The sequence below is a fragment of the Conger conger genome, chromosome 9, assembly GCF_963514075.1.
Source record: "Conger conger chromosome 9, fConCon1.1, whole genome shotgun sequence".
Taxonomy (NCBI): domain Eukaryota; kingdom Metazoa; phylum Chordata; class Actinopteri; order Anguilliformes; family Congridae; genus Conger; species Conger conger.
In genome coordinates, this window is record NC_083768.1 from 10,945,144 (window position 1) to 10,965,737 (window position 20,594).

General features: G+C 45.0%; 1 protein-coding gene across 1 annotated transcript in view; it reads left to right on the plus strand.

Annotated features, from left to right (window-relative positions):
• Positions 1-13,476, plus strand: part of LOC133136450 (cadherin-7-like) — a 58,683-nt gene extending 45,207 nt beyond the window's left edge. The window contains exons 9-10 of the mRNA XM_061253932.1: positions 7,612-8,093; positions 13,099-13,476. Of these exons, the coding sequence (XP_061109916.1) occupies positions 7,612-8,093; positions 13,099-13,173 (557 nt within the window). The 3' untranslated portion in view covers positions 13,174-13,476. The remainder of the gene's footprint in view (positions 1-7,611; positions 8,094-13,098) is intronic.
• The last annotated feature ends 7,118 nt before the right edge of the window (positions 13,477-20,594 follow it).

The following is a 20,594-nucleotide window of genomic DNA, read 5'->3' on the forward strand; positions in this document are numbered from 1 at the left end:
GTGCTCTTTAAGACATCCACCTTCTCTTTACAGTATATATATATATATATTTATATATGGGGGAGACTATGTATAGAAAGAGCTGCAGTTCCTACATAAGCCTGTACTACTTCATTCATTGTTTCATTTCAAATCCAGTGTGCTGTATTACACAGCCAAACACAACAAACAGTGTGTCACTATCCAAAAACTTACATATAGTCACCACAGCCGATTAAGCTTATGCTCTCGTCTATGTAAACACAGATACCTTTTCACAGCTAGGATTTACCAGAGCAGGTACCAGTGTGTGTTGGAGCTATCACATCTGCTGCTGAACCCTGTTTCCCCTGTTGACTTGCTCTGTTCCCGCACCATGACATGGAGCATAATTACAGTGGTCCGCAGGGCTGTCCTCCTCCTCTCCGCACCAGCGGAGTCCAGCTGGGGCCTGGGACTGACTCACCGTGCCAGGGGCCCTTTCATCAGAGGGCCCTGGATGGGCCAGTACCTCTGTTAGATCAGTACCAAGCAGTGGCACACATGCCCAAAATTGGGCTCTTACTGCTAATATACCTCCACATAATGTACTTACACAGTAATACACAGTAAATTACATTACATTAATGGCATTTGGCAGACGCTCTTATCCAGAGCGAAGTGCATACCCATAACCAATGAATATATGGTATGCAATACAGTAATGTACTTATGCAGTAATATACCTAAACATTTATATACAATATATTAAATATTATAAAAGGCTTAAATATTATATATATTTGGTCTTAGATGTTTCTTTTGTTTTCTGCATTAGTGTTAAAAGAACAAATATGAGATTTCCAAACATTAATTTTCCCAAAAAATACATGTTTTTATTTCATTGAATAAAGTCCATATTTAAGCGTTATGGAACAAGAACCGTGCCATTACACCCTCTAGCTGTGTCACTATCCAGGATATACCACAGGTTCGAGTTCCATAACGCTTTTATACAACGGTTACCACATTTATCTTTCAAATTTTCACTAAATAAAGACAAGACAAACTTTACAAGAATGTATTTTTAATGGAACTATGTTTTATGGTAAATGTATTCTTCCGCTTAACAGTAGTTTATTGGTTGCCAAGCAACGGTATTATCCCCACTGCACTAGTTAAGCAACGGTGCTGACGTTAGCTGCTTGCAATAATGTATCCCCACTGCACTAACATTAGCTAGCTAGCTTGCTTACGTTACATCTGACGCCACTGGCACACAAGTTAATTTATCTTTGTTGTAGATGTTTATCTGGACACTGTCAGATAACGTGCAGTTATTGAAATAACTCATAGCGTCTTTAAGACCAAGTCATCATTTGCTTCGCCGGGGTTGGGCGGTCTTGCTGGTATTTCGATCCGAGGATGTTGCCTTAGTTGTTAGTTATTTTCTTCGTTCCTACTCCATTCCAAATCCTCGAGAAGGTCAAAGAACACTTTAAAATCACTAATTGTGTTTTACTTTGGTAATGTTAGGGTACTTGCGGCAAAATGATTATAATGTTAATTTTGGTTACAAAGTAGATAACAGAGATCTACAAACGCTGAGTAATATTAAAAGATGTGTGAAAATTCCATTTAGTATATCATGGATATTTGCACGGCTGGAACGCAAACTGACCAATAGAGACAATGGACCAGACCTATCCGTTGTATAATAAGTAATGAACCACTTTTCAGAAGAAAAAAAAACAACTTGATTAAGGCTGTCTGGCAATACCTGGAGGAACAGAGTCAAGTGAAAGTCTGCAGAAGAACTGCGGCAAGTTCTCCTGTATGCTTGAAACAACCCGCCAGCCAGTGCTCTTATACAGTAAAACTGCAGGGCAGTTTATCTCAGAGAATCGATGCCGTGTTAAAGGCGAAGAGTGGTCACAAATATTGATCTGATTTAGGTTTAACTGTTTTTGGTTTTATTTGAACTGTTTACTGCCCTTATAGTAAATTATTTGGTATTTAATTATTTTTGAAAGCATCTTCACTTTATGGATGTGTTTTTACACCTGCACCTACGACTGTTGCACAGTAGTTTACCTACACAGAAATACACATACACAGTAGTTTACCTACACAGTAATACACATACACAGTAGTTTACCTACACAGTAATACACATACACAGTAGTTTACCTACACAGTAATACACATACACAGTAGTTTACCTACACAGTAATACACATAAACAGTAGTTTACCTACACAGTAATACACATAAACAGTAGTTTACCTACACAGTAATATACACATACACAGTAGTTTACCTACACAGTAATACACATACACAGTAGTTTACCTACACAGTAATACACATACACAGTAGTTTACCTACACAGTAATACACATACACAGTAGTTTACCTACACAGTAATACACATACACAGTAGTTTACCTACACAGTAATACACATAAACAGTAGTTTACCTACACAGTAATACACATAAACAGTAGTTTACCTACACAGTAATATACACATACACAGTAGTTTACCTACACAGTAATACACATACACAGTAGTTTACCTACACAGTAATACACATATACCTACACGGTCATCTCTGCCTCAGTCAGCACTGAAGCTGTACTTTCTGTTGTGCCGGAATCTGTCCTTCACCAAGGTGTGTGTGTGTGTGTGTGTGTGTGTGTGTGTATGGAGTCACCCTGACCCCACCCTGACGGGTTGACTCTTGGGTCTCTCTTCACTCTCAGCTCTGTAAGAGCCGAGGCTACACGTGTCTGAATGAATATACATGGAAACGGTCACAGTTTGCTATTTCACTATTTTTAAAAAAGACTTTCACTTGACACATTGTAAGATTTTATCTATGCAAGTAAATCTGGCCTTTAAACTTCCTTTGCCTTCCCCCTTAATGTGAATGTTGCCCTCGCCTGCTACTCCAAACGGAGGGATCCGTGCCAGCTTTCCGGAAAATTCCGAAAGGATTGCTGCAAAGTCGGGGTGATTTAGCACACAGTGACTGGAAAGCATTTAGTCATCGGCGTTCTGAATGGGGAAGAAAGAACTTGCGTCACCATGGTAGCTGCATTGTACTGCACTTTACCCGACCCCAGAGCTGAAACTGGACCAGAAGGCAGTCAATTTCCGGTTCTAAACTTAAGGGTTTTTTGTCTCCATAGGGGAACCCTTTTTTGACCCTTTATGGAACACTCTGTCATAGGTGTGAAGTGTGAAAACTCCCATACAAAGAACCCTTTTGCTGGCAAATAACCCTGTAACTAGGTAGGGTTTTTTGACGGAATCACAAGGTTCCTATTGGATCGTATAAGTACAAGGGACAGTACACGTTTATATTCATTAAACCATTAGGTGGTAAAATTTTTCCATGTAATCCAAGCCAGGTGTACCGCAGTGATGAAGCCACACGTTTAGCTCTTAGTACACAAACAGTATTGCATGATGACATTACCAAATCAGGATATGTTTGTCATATATTGCCTGGGATCACATGACCGGTTGATGGGGAGAGACTTAGATTTCTAAGATTTGCCATAGATTGTCATTGGTCAGCACCACGGAATTTCCACCAATGGTGCCAGAGCTGAGGACAGGTTTCCGTGGATATTCAGGGTACACAACGGGGCTGTGGGCTTTGGAACAGACAGAATCACCACCTCGGAGTCCTTAGGCCATGTGTTTGGCTCATATCGAGGGTGCTTGGATGGAAAGAGAGAGGGAGAGCGAGAGAGAGAGAGAGAGAGCAAGAGAGGGAGTGAGAGAACAAACAGCGGGGGTAATCCAACAATGCCAGCTCACTGTAACCACGGCGATGAGAACGAGGCACAGCGAGATATTGCCGTCCGTTTTGCATCGATTGCGGCATGATGGATTGTTTTGGCTATTCAATTACGGCAAATTGAGGATAATGTTGAATTGATCCATTTTTCCATCCCTTCATCCATCTTGTTTCAAAAGGCAGGGCTTTGGCTAAATGAAGCCTTTATACATGTGTACGCTGCACGGGCTTTTGAGCAGAGCTCAATAAAGGGATGATTGTAGTACATTTGACTTCTTCCCCCATGCAGTGGGCTACGATGTGTATTGTCTTGTTTCGAATTATGTCATAAATAGAAGTGATTTTCTTCTTTCTAGCCATTCAATATTCATCCAGTTGTGTCATTACTGTAGAGCCACTGGCAATTTGTGCGAAATAAAATTGAAACATCTCCTCCCAGAACCCGGTTTATTAAGTTAGACTCTGATTCGGGAGTAAAGGTAGGCTCTGCCGGCTCAGAGTACAGCTCCGATCTTTTACTTACGAGCCCTAAATCGCTCCGCCTCTTAGCCAATAAATTGGAAAGATAGAGGCTTTCCCGTCAGGACAGGAAAAATACAAACGGGCCCCAGATTTACGGCCGAGTCGAGGCGTGAGCCGCCCACCCCCGCCCCTCCTCCTCCTCCGCGTCCCTCTCTATTCAGTGTTTTATTACGCGGGGGGGGGGGTGTCTTCCTCCCGCTCCCCCGCTCTCAGAGCGCCTCGCCTGCGGAGAGGGCCTCGCCGTGCGCTCCTGATGGAAGACATGGGCTCGCGGGCCGCATTTCACTCACGGACGGATCATTAGGCGCTCGCCCCCGCCCCTGCCCCCGCGCCCGCTTATTTTCGGACGTTAAAAAGTAAAAAGTTCGACGTGGGCTGCTGGGGGGGGACCGTCCTTTTCCGGAGGGTTCCCTCCGTGTTGCAGCCAGCAGACGGCAAAGAGCTTCGTAGGCGATTACAGGTTGTGTCCTTTTCGTGTTAACCGGCGGGAGCTAACATATGTCAAGGTGTTGTAGCTGGATAATTGCGCCGATAATAACCAGAACCTGTTTGACTCCAAACACAGTAAGGCTGCTGTCACCTTCAAAGTTTATTTACCAGTGAAGATCCGTGCTGTGCGAATGTAAAAGACAAGCTGTTATGGATTAGGCGAGTCTGTGAAGTCAACACATGTAAACAGCAGACCTGGGGCTGATACGTAATTGTTTTGGATTAAAATACTTTTTTTCATTTCTGTGCCCGATTGATCTTGTCTGGTGCAACAGAGTCAACCAAGAAGACCAGAGGGTGGGGATTTCTTTTCTTTTTTTGAGTGTATGTCATCGGTTCCAATACACCAGACAACCTCAGTAAAGCGTTGACATTTTTTTAAATTCAAAACAATTGGACAATATTCGACCCAGGTCTGATAAACCGTGTGTGTGTGTGTGTGTGTGTGTGTGTGTGCGTGTGCATGTGCTAGTGAACAGCTAACCTTTTTTTTTGTTTTGATGACAAAAAACAGGCAAAACGTTTCCCCTGTTTCCTTTCAGAACATTCTTCCCTGGAACAGATCCTGTGAAACTGAAATGAATCGAAACCAATTGGACACACAACCCTTGAGCACTTCTCTTGTGTCTGTACGTTCAGGGGAGAGCATTATTCTGCGACTAGCCTAATCCGGGCTTATTTATTTATTCATGTATTATATATTTTTTTAGATAGTCATATGCTTTTCCCTTAAAAAGGATTCAGCATTGCACTTTCCAGGGTAAGCAGCTTGTGTGAGTAGTAGAGTGTAATTTACTACATATCTGGCTGCTCTAAAGCTCTTGTGTTAGTATATGTGTGTATTTATCTCATTTTATTCATATTTAGTAATCCATCAGGCCTAAAGCTTACATTGAAGAGTACTTTGATCGTAATTTTGTGGAATTGTGACAGATGAGTCAAGCATTACACATTCTGGTGGATATTCAGAGGAGGGCTGTTGCAGTGAACACGGTATTGAAAATTACTTTCTGGTTTTAAGAATTCAGGGCAGTTCCACAAATGATGGGTGATAGTTGAGGTACGGTTAGCCTTTAGCTAATCATTAGCATTTTAAATTATTAAAATCTAAAACAATCAGTATGTATATAATAATTACATAGGTACATGTTTTCATCCTAAATCTCATGTTTAGATAGTTTATTCATGGTGATTTACAGATTTACTAGATTTACATTTATTAAATAATGTAGGATGGTTCTTTTAGCTGTCAGTAATACTATAAATACACTCAGTGGCCACTTTTTTCGGTAGACCTGTACACCAGCTTGTAAATGCAAATATTTATCATGTGGCTAAATTCATAAAAGCATGCAGAAGTGGTCAAGAGGTTCAGCTGTTTTTTAGACCCAATGTCAGAATGGGTGCCAGAGAGGAATGATTTTTGGTGCCAGAGAGGGTGGTTTGAGTATCTCAGAAACTGATGATCTTCACAAACAACAGTCTCTAGAGTTTTCAGAGAATGGTGCAGAAAACAAAAAACAGCAACAGTTCTGCAGGCCGAAACGGCTTGTTAATGTGAGAGGTCATGGGAGAAGGGCCAGACTGGTCAAACCTGACGGGAAGGTGACAGTAATGCAAATAGCCACACATTACAACAGTGGTATGCAGAAGAGCACCTCTGACGTTTCAAACGTCTAAGTGGATATTCTAGTCTAAAAAATACATCTAATAAATACCTAATAAAGTGCTCACTGTGTGTATGTTTGCTGGCTTTATTGGCCCATGTGAATGATAAACAACACCTCCCCCGACTCCTTTCTCCCCGCACCACCTTTCTATCTTCACCTCCGATTCCTCCTCTGCTGGAAACGCGCCACTTTGTGTGTTTCCCCTAATTTTTTTTATCATTTTCATCTTGATTTATCTCTGTCTCGTCTTAAATGTTTGTACAGCGCATTGAGCTGCACCCTCTGGAGAGAATGTGTTTGTAAATATGTGTAAATATTGTTTGATTGATCGATTGATGGGAGATCGGGGCTCTGAGCTGGACGCGGGGGGCATTCAGAGCTCCCCCCCCCCCCCGCGCTCCCCCCCCCCCCCGCGCTCCCCTCTCTTGAGTCAGTCAGGCCGGCTGGCGTTCTGTTAGCGTCACACTCCTCCGCTCCATCTCCGGCGTTTGGCGGTTGGGCGGAAGGCTGGGCGGAAGGCTGGGCGGGCCGCGGGCGGCTCTGAGCAGTTGGTCGTCTCATCGGGGGTTGCCCGGTTTGAGATGTCACTTTCGTTTTGGACAAGAGAAGCAGACAGGCCGCTCGGAAAGTTGTTTGTGAGAAATATGGCCTGTTTTCACAAATGAATGGGTTTTTTTGTTGTTTTTTTTTGTTTTTTTCTCTCTGCACAGACATGTTTTTGGCACTTACACTTTGTTGTTACTCAAACTGCTTTATAACTAAAAACTTTAGTAACGTTTCAAGCTGAAGTTGAGGTTGAGTGAATGATGTTATATATGTGGCTGCTGAACTGGTTTGAGAGGGTTGGGTGTTGGGTTCTTTGGGAGATATTGTTGTACCCCCACCACATAGGCTCCAGGCTTCCCGCCTAGTGGCTACGGTACATGACTGAGACTCGGTAGGTTGGAGACTGGGACCTACAAACCCCGGTGTAGCCACAATAAGACCACAATAAGATCTGCACAACTGTTGGGCCCTTGGGCAAGGCCCTTAACCCCACACTGCTCCAGGGGGAACTGTCCCCCTGCTTAGTCAAATCAACCGTAAATCGCTTTGCTAAATAACAGATGATTGTGACGATTCCTGACATGTCGCTCCCCCCCCCCCCCCCCCCCCCCGCAGTGCTGGTGCTGCTCATCGTGACGATGAGGCGGAGGAAGAAGGAGCCCCTGATCCTGGACGAGGAGAGGGACGTGCGGGAGAACATCGTGCGCTACGACGACGAGGGCGGGGGCGAGGAGGACACGGAGGCCTTCGACATGGTGGCCCTGCGCAACCTCAACGTCATCCGCGACCACAAGGCGCGGCGGGACGTGACGCCCGAGGCGCCCGCCCCGTTGTTCCCCGCCCGCCCGCCGCCCTACAAGGCCGCGCCCGACAACGGCGTCTTCCGGGAGTTCATCTGGGACCGGCTGAAGGACGCCGACCTGGACCCGTCGGCGCCGCCCTACGACTCCCTGCAGACGTACGCCTTCGAGGGCAGCGGCTCGGCGGCCGAGTCGCTCAGCTCGCTGGAGTCGCTGGGCGCCGACTCCGACCACAACTACGACTATCTCAGCGAGTGGGGGCCGCGCTTCAAGAAGCTGGCCGACCTGTACGGCCACGCGGACGGGAGCAACCTGTTCTCATAGCGCCGCCACCGCCGCCCCCGCCCCCCTCCCCCCCCGGCGCCCCCTTCAGGCTCCGACCGCGGATTACAAAAAAACCGGCGGACGACAAACCGTCATCGCCCGGGAAACGTGCGGGGAAACTTTTTAGACGGATGGTGAAGAAAATCTGATCGGATACTTGAAGAGTTAAAAATGAGATGAAAAGGAGATGGGGGGCGGGAGAAACGGAGATAAATGTATTATTGACAGTTTTGTGTGTTACGGATTCGCGAAAAAGAGAAACTTTAGGAACTTTTTTTGGTGATAAAAAAGGACAGTTTATAAAAGACAGGTTGGCTAAGTGTTGGACGCTACAGTGGGAGTTGGGCCCGGTGGTGAGGGCGTGTTGGACAAGCGTCCGGAACATTCTGCAGAGACTTCCCCGCAGCTAAGCAAAGTCCTTACAACATCACGGTTGCAAAGCGCTCACCGGAATCCTGCTGCAGTTATATCTCTGAGCAAAACTGAAAGCCTTTTTTTCTATCAACTCTTATCTGTAGTGGTTAGTCAGCGCAGCTGCATTTTAAACAAGCCCAGTGGTCCATTCCGCTATGTACATCTTGATCAGTATCGACCGTTTTCTTTTTTTCACGGATCTTTTCATGGATTTCCTTGTTGGAATACATCACCATATGGACATACCACAGACGGGGAGGGGGGGGGGCGAGGGTGGGGGGTGAGCGAGAACAAGATAAATTTGATCAATGTTTCCTGTGAAAGATGTGTCTGCCAGACATGGCTCCATTACTGTGCAAAAGACTTTTTACATCCTCCCTGGAATCTGCTGTCAAGCCCTGATCTGCCATTTGAGGAAAGGGACCTGCTTCCTGTTTACACTGACACCTCTCCCATCCCAACAGGAGAATAAACACTCTCTTTCATTCTTTCAGTAAACAATTTGACACAGAGTAGTGTTTTTTTTTCTTCTTTTTTTTCTTTTTTTATAAGAAAAGTGCAGTTATGTTCAGGAGCCTGTTCCCTTAGGTCTGTGAATTCCGGGTGCGTACTCAGAGTGTTTAGCATCATGTTGCGGGACAGCAGTAGCGGGTAGGTCTGCATTTCGACATTTTAGGAGTTATTTTACATCTGAACCCCTTTTCAAATCAATTTTGAGGGTGTCAAAAAAAGTCAACTCATTAAAAAAATGGAAGGTTACATTTCACATGCTCTGACAGCTACAGTAGATTTTAATAATCATAAGTGTGAAGGAGCGCTGTACTGGGAATGTGCACTGGGTCCAGCATCCTGAAGAAGGGTCCTACATCCGTGGGAGGTGGAGTTCCCTGTATTCTACCTTTGCTTTACCGGGGCTGTGCTTGTAAAACCTTGTGATCTTGACTACTAGACACAAATTATAGGCAGGCCAAACAGTACGGCTTCTGGTATCAAGGACACTACAGTAAAACTTCATAAAAATGTGCTTTTAAGAGGGGCATGGAGCAGTCAAGGACAAGTCAAGGAGCCTTCACGCGATACTGAGGAATTAAGTTCACACTTCTTTTTGGAGCTTTACAACAATGATGACTTGCAATAAAAATAGATTGATATATTATTATATTGCCAGTCATTATTGTATTATTTTTACACGTTTCTCAATTCAAACCGAACCTTGGTTTTGGCATTTCTTAGAGTAACCGCAGCAACAACGATGAAAAACATTCTTCCTTTTCACAGGCACAGGTATCGTTCAATAAGAAATCCTTTGACGTTTTTTTTTTTTTCTTTCAAGAAAACGATTAGAACCCCCCCGCTTCCTCTGAACGTGGAGGATTCATCTCTTTTCTGTTGCGGGTTGAAAATAAATAAAATATCTGAGTGGCATTTGTCATCAAGGTGGAGTGCTCCCTTTGTAGGGGGAGGAAGGGAGCTCTCCTGGCCCGCTGCCCCTCCTGCAGATGTGGCCCCGGCTCTGCAGCCCCCTGGCCTCTCCTGGAAGGTGCCTGCTTGAAGGCTTCATCAGAAGGAGAGGAGAGGTCCTCAGTGGTGACTGGCACTGGGCCAGCTGTGGTCAGCTGTTTAAAAAGCTTTCACGAGTTAGCCTCATCCTTCATTGTGAAGGATGCGACTGTTTTCTGTACACACACGCACATACACACGCGCACAGTCATGTGTACACACACACACACACACCCACGCACACACTCATGCACACAGTCATGAGCACATACACACACACACACACACTCACGCACAGTCATGTGTACACACACACACACCCACACACAAACTCATACACACAGTCATGAGCACATACACACACACACACACACACACTCGCACACAGTCATGTGTATACACACACACGTTAAGCTGCCCTCTGACATAGGTTGACTGATGTGAAGTACTAGTTAAGAACAGCCATGAACTTGTTTATGGCTTTCAATTGTTGGACAGGAACAACAGTGCTCTCCATACATGATTTCAGTCCGTTTAAATGCTTTAAACTGGCTCTTTCACCAACCATGAATGCACAAAGCATGCCATCTGTGGCTCATTTAGATATAATAAAGATACAGTATATCGGGGCCAACTGAAAACAGAACTGGGAAGTGTGCTGGTATATTATCTGCTCAAAAATCTTGTTTTCTTGGCTTATTCTCCAACTTTAACATAAGTGAATGGAGGAAGGTGGGCATGGCCCGACAGACATAAAAATATGTGGCAAAATGATCCTTCTGTTCAAAGTGTTGCTGGGGAAAAGTTAGATTTCATCCCTGTGAAGAGAGAGATGTTTTTTTTGTTGTTGTTTAAAATTATAAAATCAGTCGAATGTTCAGTTTCATTCTAGACTCTTATTTAAGACCGTACACCTTAAAGGGTTAATTGGCTGAGGCTGCCTGTGCTTTGTCGTTCCGTTTGGGAGCGTCTTTTCCCATTGGCCCTCACTCGGAGCTCTGCCGCGGGTGAGACAGGAGGCTGCTCTGGCGACAGGGTGAGACAGGTAATAACAGCCCAGCTCTCGTGCGGGTGAGACAGGTAATAACAGCCCAGCTCTCGTGCGGGTGAGACAGGTAATAACAGCCCAGCTCTCGTGCGGGTGAGACAGGTAATAACAGCCCAGCTCTCACGCGGGTGAGACAGGTAATAACAGCCCAGCTCTCATGCGGGTGAGACAGGTAATAACAGCCCAGCTCTCACGCGGGTGAGACAGGTAATAACAGCCCAGCTCTCATGCGGGTGAGACAGGTAATAACAGCCCAGCTCTCACGTGGGTGAGACAGGTAATAACAGCCCAGCTCACGCGGGTGAGACAGGTAATAACAGCCCAGCTCTCGTGTGGGTGAGACAGGTAATAACAGCCCAGCTCTCGTGTGGGTGAGACAGGTAATAACAGCCCAGCTCTCTCGCAGGTGAGACAGGTAATAACAGCCCAGCTCTCATGGGTGAGACAGGTAATAACAGTCTGCCTCTCGTGTCTGTCTCAGACAGAGTCTCGCGGGTGAGACAGGTAATAACAGCCCAGCTCTCGTGCGGGTGAGACAGGTAATAACAGCCCAGCTCACGCGGGTGAGACAGGTAATAACAGCCCAGCTCTCGTGTGGGTGAGACAGGTAATAACAGCCCAGCTCTCGTGTGGGTGAGACAGGTAATAACAGCCCAGCTCTCTCGCAGGTGAGACAGATAATAACAGCCCAGCTCTCATGGGTGAGACAGGTAATAACAGTCTGCCTCTCGTGTCTGTCTCAGACAGAGTCTCGCGGGTGAGACAGGTAATAACAGCCCGGCTCTCGTGCTGGTGAGACAGGTAATAACAGTCTGGCTCTCGTGTCTGTCTCAGACAGAGTCTCGCGGGTGAGACAGGTAATAACAGTCTGGCTCTCGTGTCTGTCTCAGACAGAGTCGTGCGGGTGAGACAGGTAATCACAGTCTGCCTCTCGTGTCTGTCTCAGACAGAGTCTCGCGGGTGAGACAGGTAATCACAGTCTGCCTCTCGTGTCTGTCTCAGACAGAGTCTTGCGGGTGAGACAGGTAATCACAGTCTGGCTCTCGTGTCTGTCTCAGACAGAGTCGTGCGGGTGAGACAGGTAATAACAGTCTGCCTCTCGTGTCTGTCTCAGACAGAGTCTCGCGGGTGAGACAGGTAATCACAGTCTGCCTCTCGTGTCTGTCTCAGACAGAGTCTTGCGGGTGAGACAGGTAATAACAGCCTGGCTCTCTTGTCTGTCTCAGACAGAGTCTCGCGGGCACAGGAAGGCCATGACCCAAACGCAGAGGCAGGGGCTGCAGTCCTGTTCTGCGGTTTGCTGTCAATTTACGGGCGCTGTCAGGTAATAAAACTGCCTCTGTGGAACGCTCCTGCGGTTAATGTGTATTGGTTGCCGGTCCGGAGAGATTGGTTCTTGCCATTCTCCGCCTTAGCCTTTTCCCCCATGCAGTAAATTCCCCGGCTTCAAACATCTTTTCTTTTTTTCTCTCTCTCTCTCCTCAACATAAAAAATGCGTGTCATCATTATTCCTGCGAATACGCCCATCTCGTAGCTCTGCTACCCAACCGCTATCCGTAGGATTTTGGAGGCACATTTCACCCCATTGCTAATACGATTTCTTAATTACCTCAAAGAATAATTTAGTCATTTTGCTGCAAAGTGGAGATAATGAAGATGGAGAATATTGTCTGAGAACGGCTGCCGTCGTAAAGCAAATCTAATTATTTGTTAACTGGTTTGCTAAACGAAATCTAAAAGGGCAATCGAAATCTCATTCGCCTTGGCACTAAGTCCTAATAAATACCATTTTAATTAAGGGAATTAGCAGAGATGAGCTGGGATAGGCACAATGGAACTTAGAAGAGGTGGAACTTTATCGTGGTAGCTTAGTTGGTAAAGAAAAGTAACGTTAACGTCAGAAAATAAAATTTAAATACTAACATGGCATACCGTGCTGAATCTTTGAGCGAATTATCGCCATGCATTTTTTAGTGATGCATGTTGTGTCGATCCAACATTATTGTTAACAAAAGGAGATACAAGTGTCTTCCTCTACAGAAAGAGTTCATGTAAACCAAAGCTGCAGGAAATGTATTTTATCTGAGTAAACTAAAAGGCGGACTGTGGGAGATAAATCGGGATTTTTCACCGAGAATGTGACTGGAAAGACCAGGCGCCTTGGCCGGATAATTACAGCGAGCTGAGCTCTCACGCTGTGAGGCAGACCGGCCGGACGCTCGGTGATGTTTCACCCGCGGAGAAAGCGTCGTTTGGACAACCTGATTCTTTTTGAGAGAGCGGAGATCCTTTGCTTTGCGCGTCGCCGATTTCACAGAGGAGAGAAGAGCGATTAATTAAGGTGTATGACACAGACCAGAAGGTCCCGTGTCGTGTCATCTCTATCTCTGCCAGCCTGGGGTAGGGGGGGGTGGGTTCACATGTGTCATTAACCGCTTTGAATGAGCCGGGAAAGACAAATCGCCCATTTTCAATCTGTACAATTTTCGATTTCACATCATTCTTCCTCTGTGCTATTCTGGTGTCCAAGTTATTCACAAAAGTAAAGTAGAATCCTTCCGGTAAATGGCTTCCCCGTTTTACATGGACGGGGTGTCTGCCTGGTCAATGCCGCGGCTTGGCTGTAGACACGGGACGTTCGGGGCAGGACACAGGTGTGAGTTGTAAAAGGGGATTGGCTCCTAAAGCGGTGCTTGTCTATAGATTTTCGTCGAGCCTTTGAGTTTGACCGAAAAACAGTATTAGTATGCTGCAGTGTTTCCTAAGCACAGGAGCTGCAGGCACTAATGAAACATAAAACAGAAATAAAGGTAGTAAGGACGGTTGATAAGCATGTATTACGATTATTTAATTTCCTTTGTATAGGAAGGCACCCTTCTTGAGTACAGTTACAAAACCTGCACTTTCATTTTTTTTCAAAGCAAGGCAGTGTTGATGATGTCACGGCTCTTTTTTCCACATCATGTTTGTTTCATTTACTTAAAAAAAAAAAAGAGCCACTATCATGATTGCCTTTTGTAAAAAATAATAATAATCATTTATTGGGCTTAATTTTACATCATTATCTGAGCAGTATTGACTGGTGTGTCACTACCGGAACTGTGTATCTGCAAATAAACAGCCCAGCTTACGGACTCCTATATGGTGAAGGCACTCTTGGCATTCTGCAGAGCGACTGATTCAGTTGTGCAATTGTACGATCTTTTGGAACAACGAGACTTGCTTCTGTCGTTCCAGGGGAATGGCTATCTATCCTTCAATTGTGGGCAAGCAGCCAACACATAGCTTCTCAAAATAAAACAACCGACTATTTTATGCAGACATGGAGACTAATGTGTCCTCTATCTCTCTTTATACTTTACCATATATTGACAGTGTAACTGAACTTTATTGATGAGACTCAGTGGTGTTTGTAAGCAGACTTGACGAAGCATTCTTTCTCTTTACTTCAATTTATTTGATTTATTTGCTTTTTTCTTTCAAAATATTTTTTTTTTGTGGTAATGTGCAGCCAAATAATTGAGACGGGTCATGTGTGACGGAGATCGCCATAACAACAGACCGTGTCCAGTGAAACGACGGCCTTGCTTGTTTACATTCTGCGAGCATAAGTATGGTTTTGTGGATATCTAAGTGGCCTTTCTTGAACCAAAAGAGAGGACATTTCTGCTTAATTGAATAACATGGCGAGCCTTGCGCAGTCTGGTAGACAATCACAGATTCACGCTCCACTGCTTTTTCTCTTCGTTTGTACATAGAAATGTAATCAGCCCAGTTTTGTATTGGAAATTTCAAAATTGCTCTTGACTTGAAGTCATGTGTATAATTTTCAATAAAGAAATAAAATTTCAATTCACTTCCTGAGGCTTTCTTTTATATGACAAGAGACCTTGTATTTTCAGGAATGAGGGCATGCGAAAAAGGCATTCATTACCTGCGCAAGGAAAAAAAAGGTGGAAAAAAAATAAAAACACACATATATTCAGGGACATTTCATAAACCCTTGACAATGCCAGGGCTTAAAATGAACAGAAAAATATTTTCCAGCATGAGCTATAGAAATCATTTCTCACTGAACATCCTACATGCTACATCCTTAATCCTCCCCTTCAGAATGTATGATGCTCTGACTGGGAACGCGCACATGTATTATATTTGCCTTTTTGAAAGTGGCAGTGATTAGATTAGAGGTCTGGCATATAGCGCCACACCTCACATCAGCCAAAGATATTTACACATTATATCTCCGCTGTGTGGGTTTTCCAACTGAAGAATATATAATGAAGAGAAGCGGCCATTTAGCGCATCCAGAATCTTATGTTTCCTTTCCTGTGATTAGAACTGAATTATAGGCATACGGTACTTTCCACCGCCTAACTGTCGTCACATCCAGTAATCTACAAGTTTATGTACACTCAGTGAACACTTTATTAGGTATTTATTAGACTTATTAAGTCTTCTGCTGCTGCAGCCTATCCACTTAGAGGTTTGACGTGTTCAGAGATGCTCTTCTGCACACCACTGTTGTAATGTGTGGTTATTTGCCTTACTGTCACCTTCCTGTCAGTCTGGCCCTTCTCCTCTGATCCCTCTTATCAAGACATTTATGTCTGCAGAACTGCTGCTCACTGGATGTTTTTTTTTGCTTTTCGCACCATTCTCTGCAAACTCTAGAGACTGTTATACGTGGAAAATCAGCAGTTTCTGAGATACTCAAACCACCCTGTCCGGCACCAACAATCATTCCACGATCAAAGTCACATTATTGTCCCCATTATGATGACGTGAACATTAACTGAAGCTCATGAACCATATCTGCATGATTTTATGCATTGCACTGCTGCCACACGATTGGCTGTTGAGATAATCGCATTAATAAGTAGGTGTACTGGTGTTCCAAATAAAGTTCCCCCATACGGTGGCTTCCATTTGTACAGGTACACTCACACGCGCAGGATTAGAGTGTGAGCTGGATAACTGTACTGAGTAATACCCAGACCTCACTCAAATCGGCAACACGGATTGAAGTAAGACTAGTCTCCTAGTCAAATAAAGGTTTATAAATATTTATATAAGTGAGAAGAGCTGTTCCGGGTTTTACATTGGACAGCTAACTCCGTAAAATACATAAAAACGAGCAATGCGATATCATTCCCATACAGCACGTACTGTATACGTGTCACGTATTCATTTAAATATAGACAGCAATACTGTGGAGCATCACCTAATTGACTGCTCAATGCGTAACAAGAATCAGATTGGATGTGTGCCAGAAAGTAAGTGACATAGTTAATATTTCAGAGAGAGAATGTTTGAGCAAACTGAATATGTAATTTATTTTTGTTCAATTAGGCTCTAACCCCCCCTCGGTCTGGAAAGACAGCTCCTACCCCACCCTGATCTGCGGTCCCCAGGGGTCCGGGGGGTGATCACCACCACGTGTTTGGTACAGCTTGTCTGCATCATCATCGAGTCTACCAGCATTATGCAGGGCCAATGCAATATTACTCTTCTGTGAGAAAGCCAGTCGAATTGACACTCATGCCATTGGAAATGAACAAACTGTCTCGGGCCTTGCCTCGGGAAAGTATCCAATTAATGCGCAAGTGTGTTGTGATCTCGCGATACGGAAGGTCACATCTCAACGACGCCTGGTTCTGTCACACCCTTCTGCTTTGCTTCGTCCCCATGTGAATTCAAACCGGACGTTTTATCGGGGCCGCAGAGTGCAGCGCGTGCACCGCTTCTGAACACGCGTGGTTTCAATGAGCACGGATTCCCCTGTCACTGCACGCTGAAGCACCGTGACGAAGGGGCGCTTCCCCACTCAGCAGCAGCGTGGACGGGGACCTGGACCAGCTCCATGTCTGGGTGGGAAGTGTAAGAAAGCATGTGTGTGTGTGTGTGTGTGTGTGTGTGTGTGTGAGTGAGTGAGTGTGTGAGTGAGTGAGTGAGTGTGTGTGTGAGTGAGTGTGTCAGTGTGTTTGTGTGTCAGTGTGTGAGTGAGTGAGTGTGTATGAGTGTGTGAGTGAGTGTGTGAGTGAATGAGTGAGTGAGTGAGTGTGTGAGTGAGTGAGTGTGTGAGTGTGTTTGTGTGTGAGTGTGTGAGTGAGTGAGTGTGTGAGTGTGTTTGTATGTGAGTGTGTGAGTCAGTGAGTGAGTGTGTGAGTGAGTGTGTGTGTGAGTGTGTGAGTGTGTGTGTGTGTGTAAAGTGTCCCACTGTGGTCCTCCAGCTGGTGTGAGGGGCGACGCTCCTCTGTGATGTGTGAGTGTATACCTATACCTCCTCATGCGTGAGTGTATACCTATACCTCCTCATGCGTGAGTGTATACCTATACCTCCTCATGCGTGAGTGTATACCTATACCTCCTCATGCGTGAGTGTATACCTATACCTCCTCATGCGTGCGTGTATACCTATACCTCCTCATGCGTGAGTGTATACCTATACCTCCTCATGCGTGAGTGTATACCTATACCTCCTCATGCGTGAGTGTATACCTATACCTCCTCATGCGTGAGTGTATACCTATACCTCCTCATGCATGAGTGTATACCTATACCTCCTCGTGCGTGAGTGTATACCCATACCTCCTCATGCGTGAGTGTATACCTATACCTCCTTGTGCGTGAGTGTATACCTATACCTCCTCATGCGTGAGTGTATACCTATACCTCCTCATGCGTGAGTGTATACCTATACCTCCTCGTGCGTGAGTGTATACCCATACCTCCTCATGCGTGAGTGTATACCTATACCTCCTCATGCGTGAGTGTATTCCTATACCTCCTCATGCGTGAGTGTATACCTATACCTCCTCATGCGTGAGTGTATTCCTATACCTCCTCATGCGTGAGTGTATTCCTATACCTCCTCATGCGTGAGTGTATACCTATACCTCCTCATGCGTGAGTGTATACCTATACCTCCTCATGCGTGAGTGTATACCTGCATTCAAAGCAGCCGGAACATACGGTCACAGTGGACAACTCATGCCTTGCACATTTTCCTCCAGGAAAAGCTCAGCAGTTTGTCTCCTGTGGTCGATCTCCTGGATGATCGTTGTTTTTGAGTCGACCCAAGGATACTCGCACAAGGATACTCGCACAAGGATACTCGCACAAAAGGCCCAGGAACAGACTCAAGCCCAGCAGCCTTGGGTTTTTTCTGTCTCGTGTAGCGCACAAGATACATTTCCCCCTCCTCAGTCTCACACGCATGCACACACACACACACACACAGACACACACACACACACATACACTCACACGCACACACACACATAGACACACACACACACACAGATTCAAGTGGTTGTCAAGTAATTCTCAACACATTTTCCTTTTTTATTATTATTTAGCAAGGCTATTGATTTTCTTGAGAAATTAAATATAGGATTTCATAAAACAGCTGTAGGAAAAATCCAATTATCTCCACAGAAGCTTCAGGAAAACTCATTAAAATACTGTAATTATCACGCCAGCTGTGGTCCTTTTGTACCGCAGTATCGCAAAGAGCTGACCCCTCAGAACCGCTCCGCGCATTAATCCAACAGGCTTTTGTTGTCACGTTGTGATGGGGTGGCCCCGCCCACCTTTTGCATGTGCGGTTATTCTCAGGCTGGTGAAATGTCAGAATCAACATGCGATACAGTGTTGTGTAACCAATCAACACGGGATACAATGTTGTGTAACCAATCAACACACGATACAGTGTTGTGTAACTAATCAACACACAACAATACAATGTTGTGTAACTTGTGTTTATCTGTGTTTGTGCTCTGAAGACCGAACGCTGTGTTCCAGCAGTGGGGCACTGGGGCTGTAGCCCACAAGCTCGCCACAATACAATCATAGCATGAGAGAGGAAGCAATGAGTCACGCCCTCAAACAAATGAAAATCCCGGAGCGTTTGCAGTTTTCCTGCGCCCGTTACTTCTTCAGATGCGCGGCGCACACACCAGGCAGAGGTAACGACGTGATGAAATGATCCCTCTGTCCTTCTTCAAATTTCAATGGCCAGGATCATCATTTGATGTTTTTTCTTTTCAGTTTTGCATAAATATAATAGCAGTTGTGTAGCCAATGCAAGAACACAGTGCCCCACAGTGTGGCCTTCAGCTTTTCATGTGTAAAACATACAGAAATAAAAGACTCCTTTTCACTCTTATTCTCTCGTGGAGGCTTGTAGTAATGAACGTTTCGTGATCAACTCACCGCACAATAAATAATGAGCCTCGGATTCTTCATATTGTGACATAGACCTGGAATATCTGGCCTGTATTGATGCTCCACACTTCAGCATGGCTACCAAACGCATTACACAATTATTATGTTTGTGGTTTTAGTGTTGGGCACTAGGTTCGGAGTACCCTACTCCCTACACCCTTTAGATTAGTACAGTACTGTCTGTGGGTGATATATAGCCATTTTAAATAGGTCAAATAGGCATACATATAGATTGATAACGATCAAGTTACTAAAGTCTCATTGGATAAAGGATATGGGCCCTCTACTCCGCAAGCATTTGTTGATGCTAGTGTGGTACAGCCAGAACACCCACACATACTATTGCTCTGGGGTTGGTAATTCCAGGTCCTGGAGGGCCGCTGTGTATGCTATGCATGTTTTTTTATTTCCCCCAATTATTCTAAATAAATAAGCAAACTGGCTACATGCACCAACACTGGTTCACTTGTAGATTAGATCACCGTAACACAGAGACAGGGACACAACAGTCTTCGGCTGTCATTCACACGCTTAGCACACGCTGCAGCCGAAATGCCAGATGGCGTAAACGTTAGGGGTTATTAAATAACTACGATCAGAGACGGGCATGAAAACCAGAAACAGATACGGCCGTCGTCGCCTCAACTCCGTTGAAGCTGCTCTCCATCTACCAAGTACGTAGGTAATAGAGAGAGTGGCTCTCCTCCAATCAGGTGGAGCACCTCTCTCTCTTCAACACGCTGTGTGGAAGTCATGGTTCATGGATGAGTGGACCAGGTCCAAATTTTAAATGAGAAATCGGAGAGAGGGGGACAGGACTCGGCCATTGTAACAAGTGCAATAATATGAGGACCTTGACATATGTCAGCTCAAGAGGCCCTTCTAGTTAAAGTGTGGCGTGTACCATTACATTCACGCTGACGTCAGCACAGCCTCTGATGTGCTCCTCCCTCCCACCAAAATACACTACACTGCTGCTCTGTGTGCGATCTTGTACAAAACTAAATCATGTTTCCACAATCAACTAACTAATATAGCATATTTACATGCCATAGATTATAATAGCACTTGTATATAGTTATCGTTGTACTCGGGGTATTCTAGCTGCCAACCATGGTATGCTAGTTGGTATGTATTCTTCAAGGGGTCAAATTGTACTGTATCTACATGGTCACGCTATGACTGTACTCTACTTTCCTCTGAGGTCTTCATCACACTTGTCCCTGGGTTCGATTTGCACTACATTGTACGTTGTTCTGGATAAGGGCGGCCTGTAGCGTAG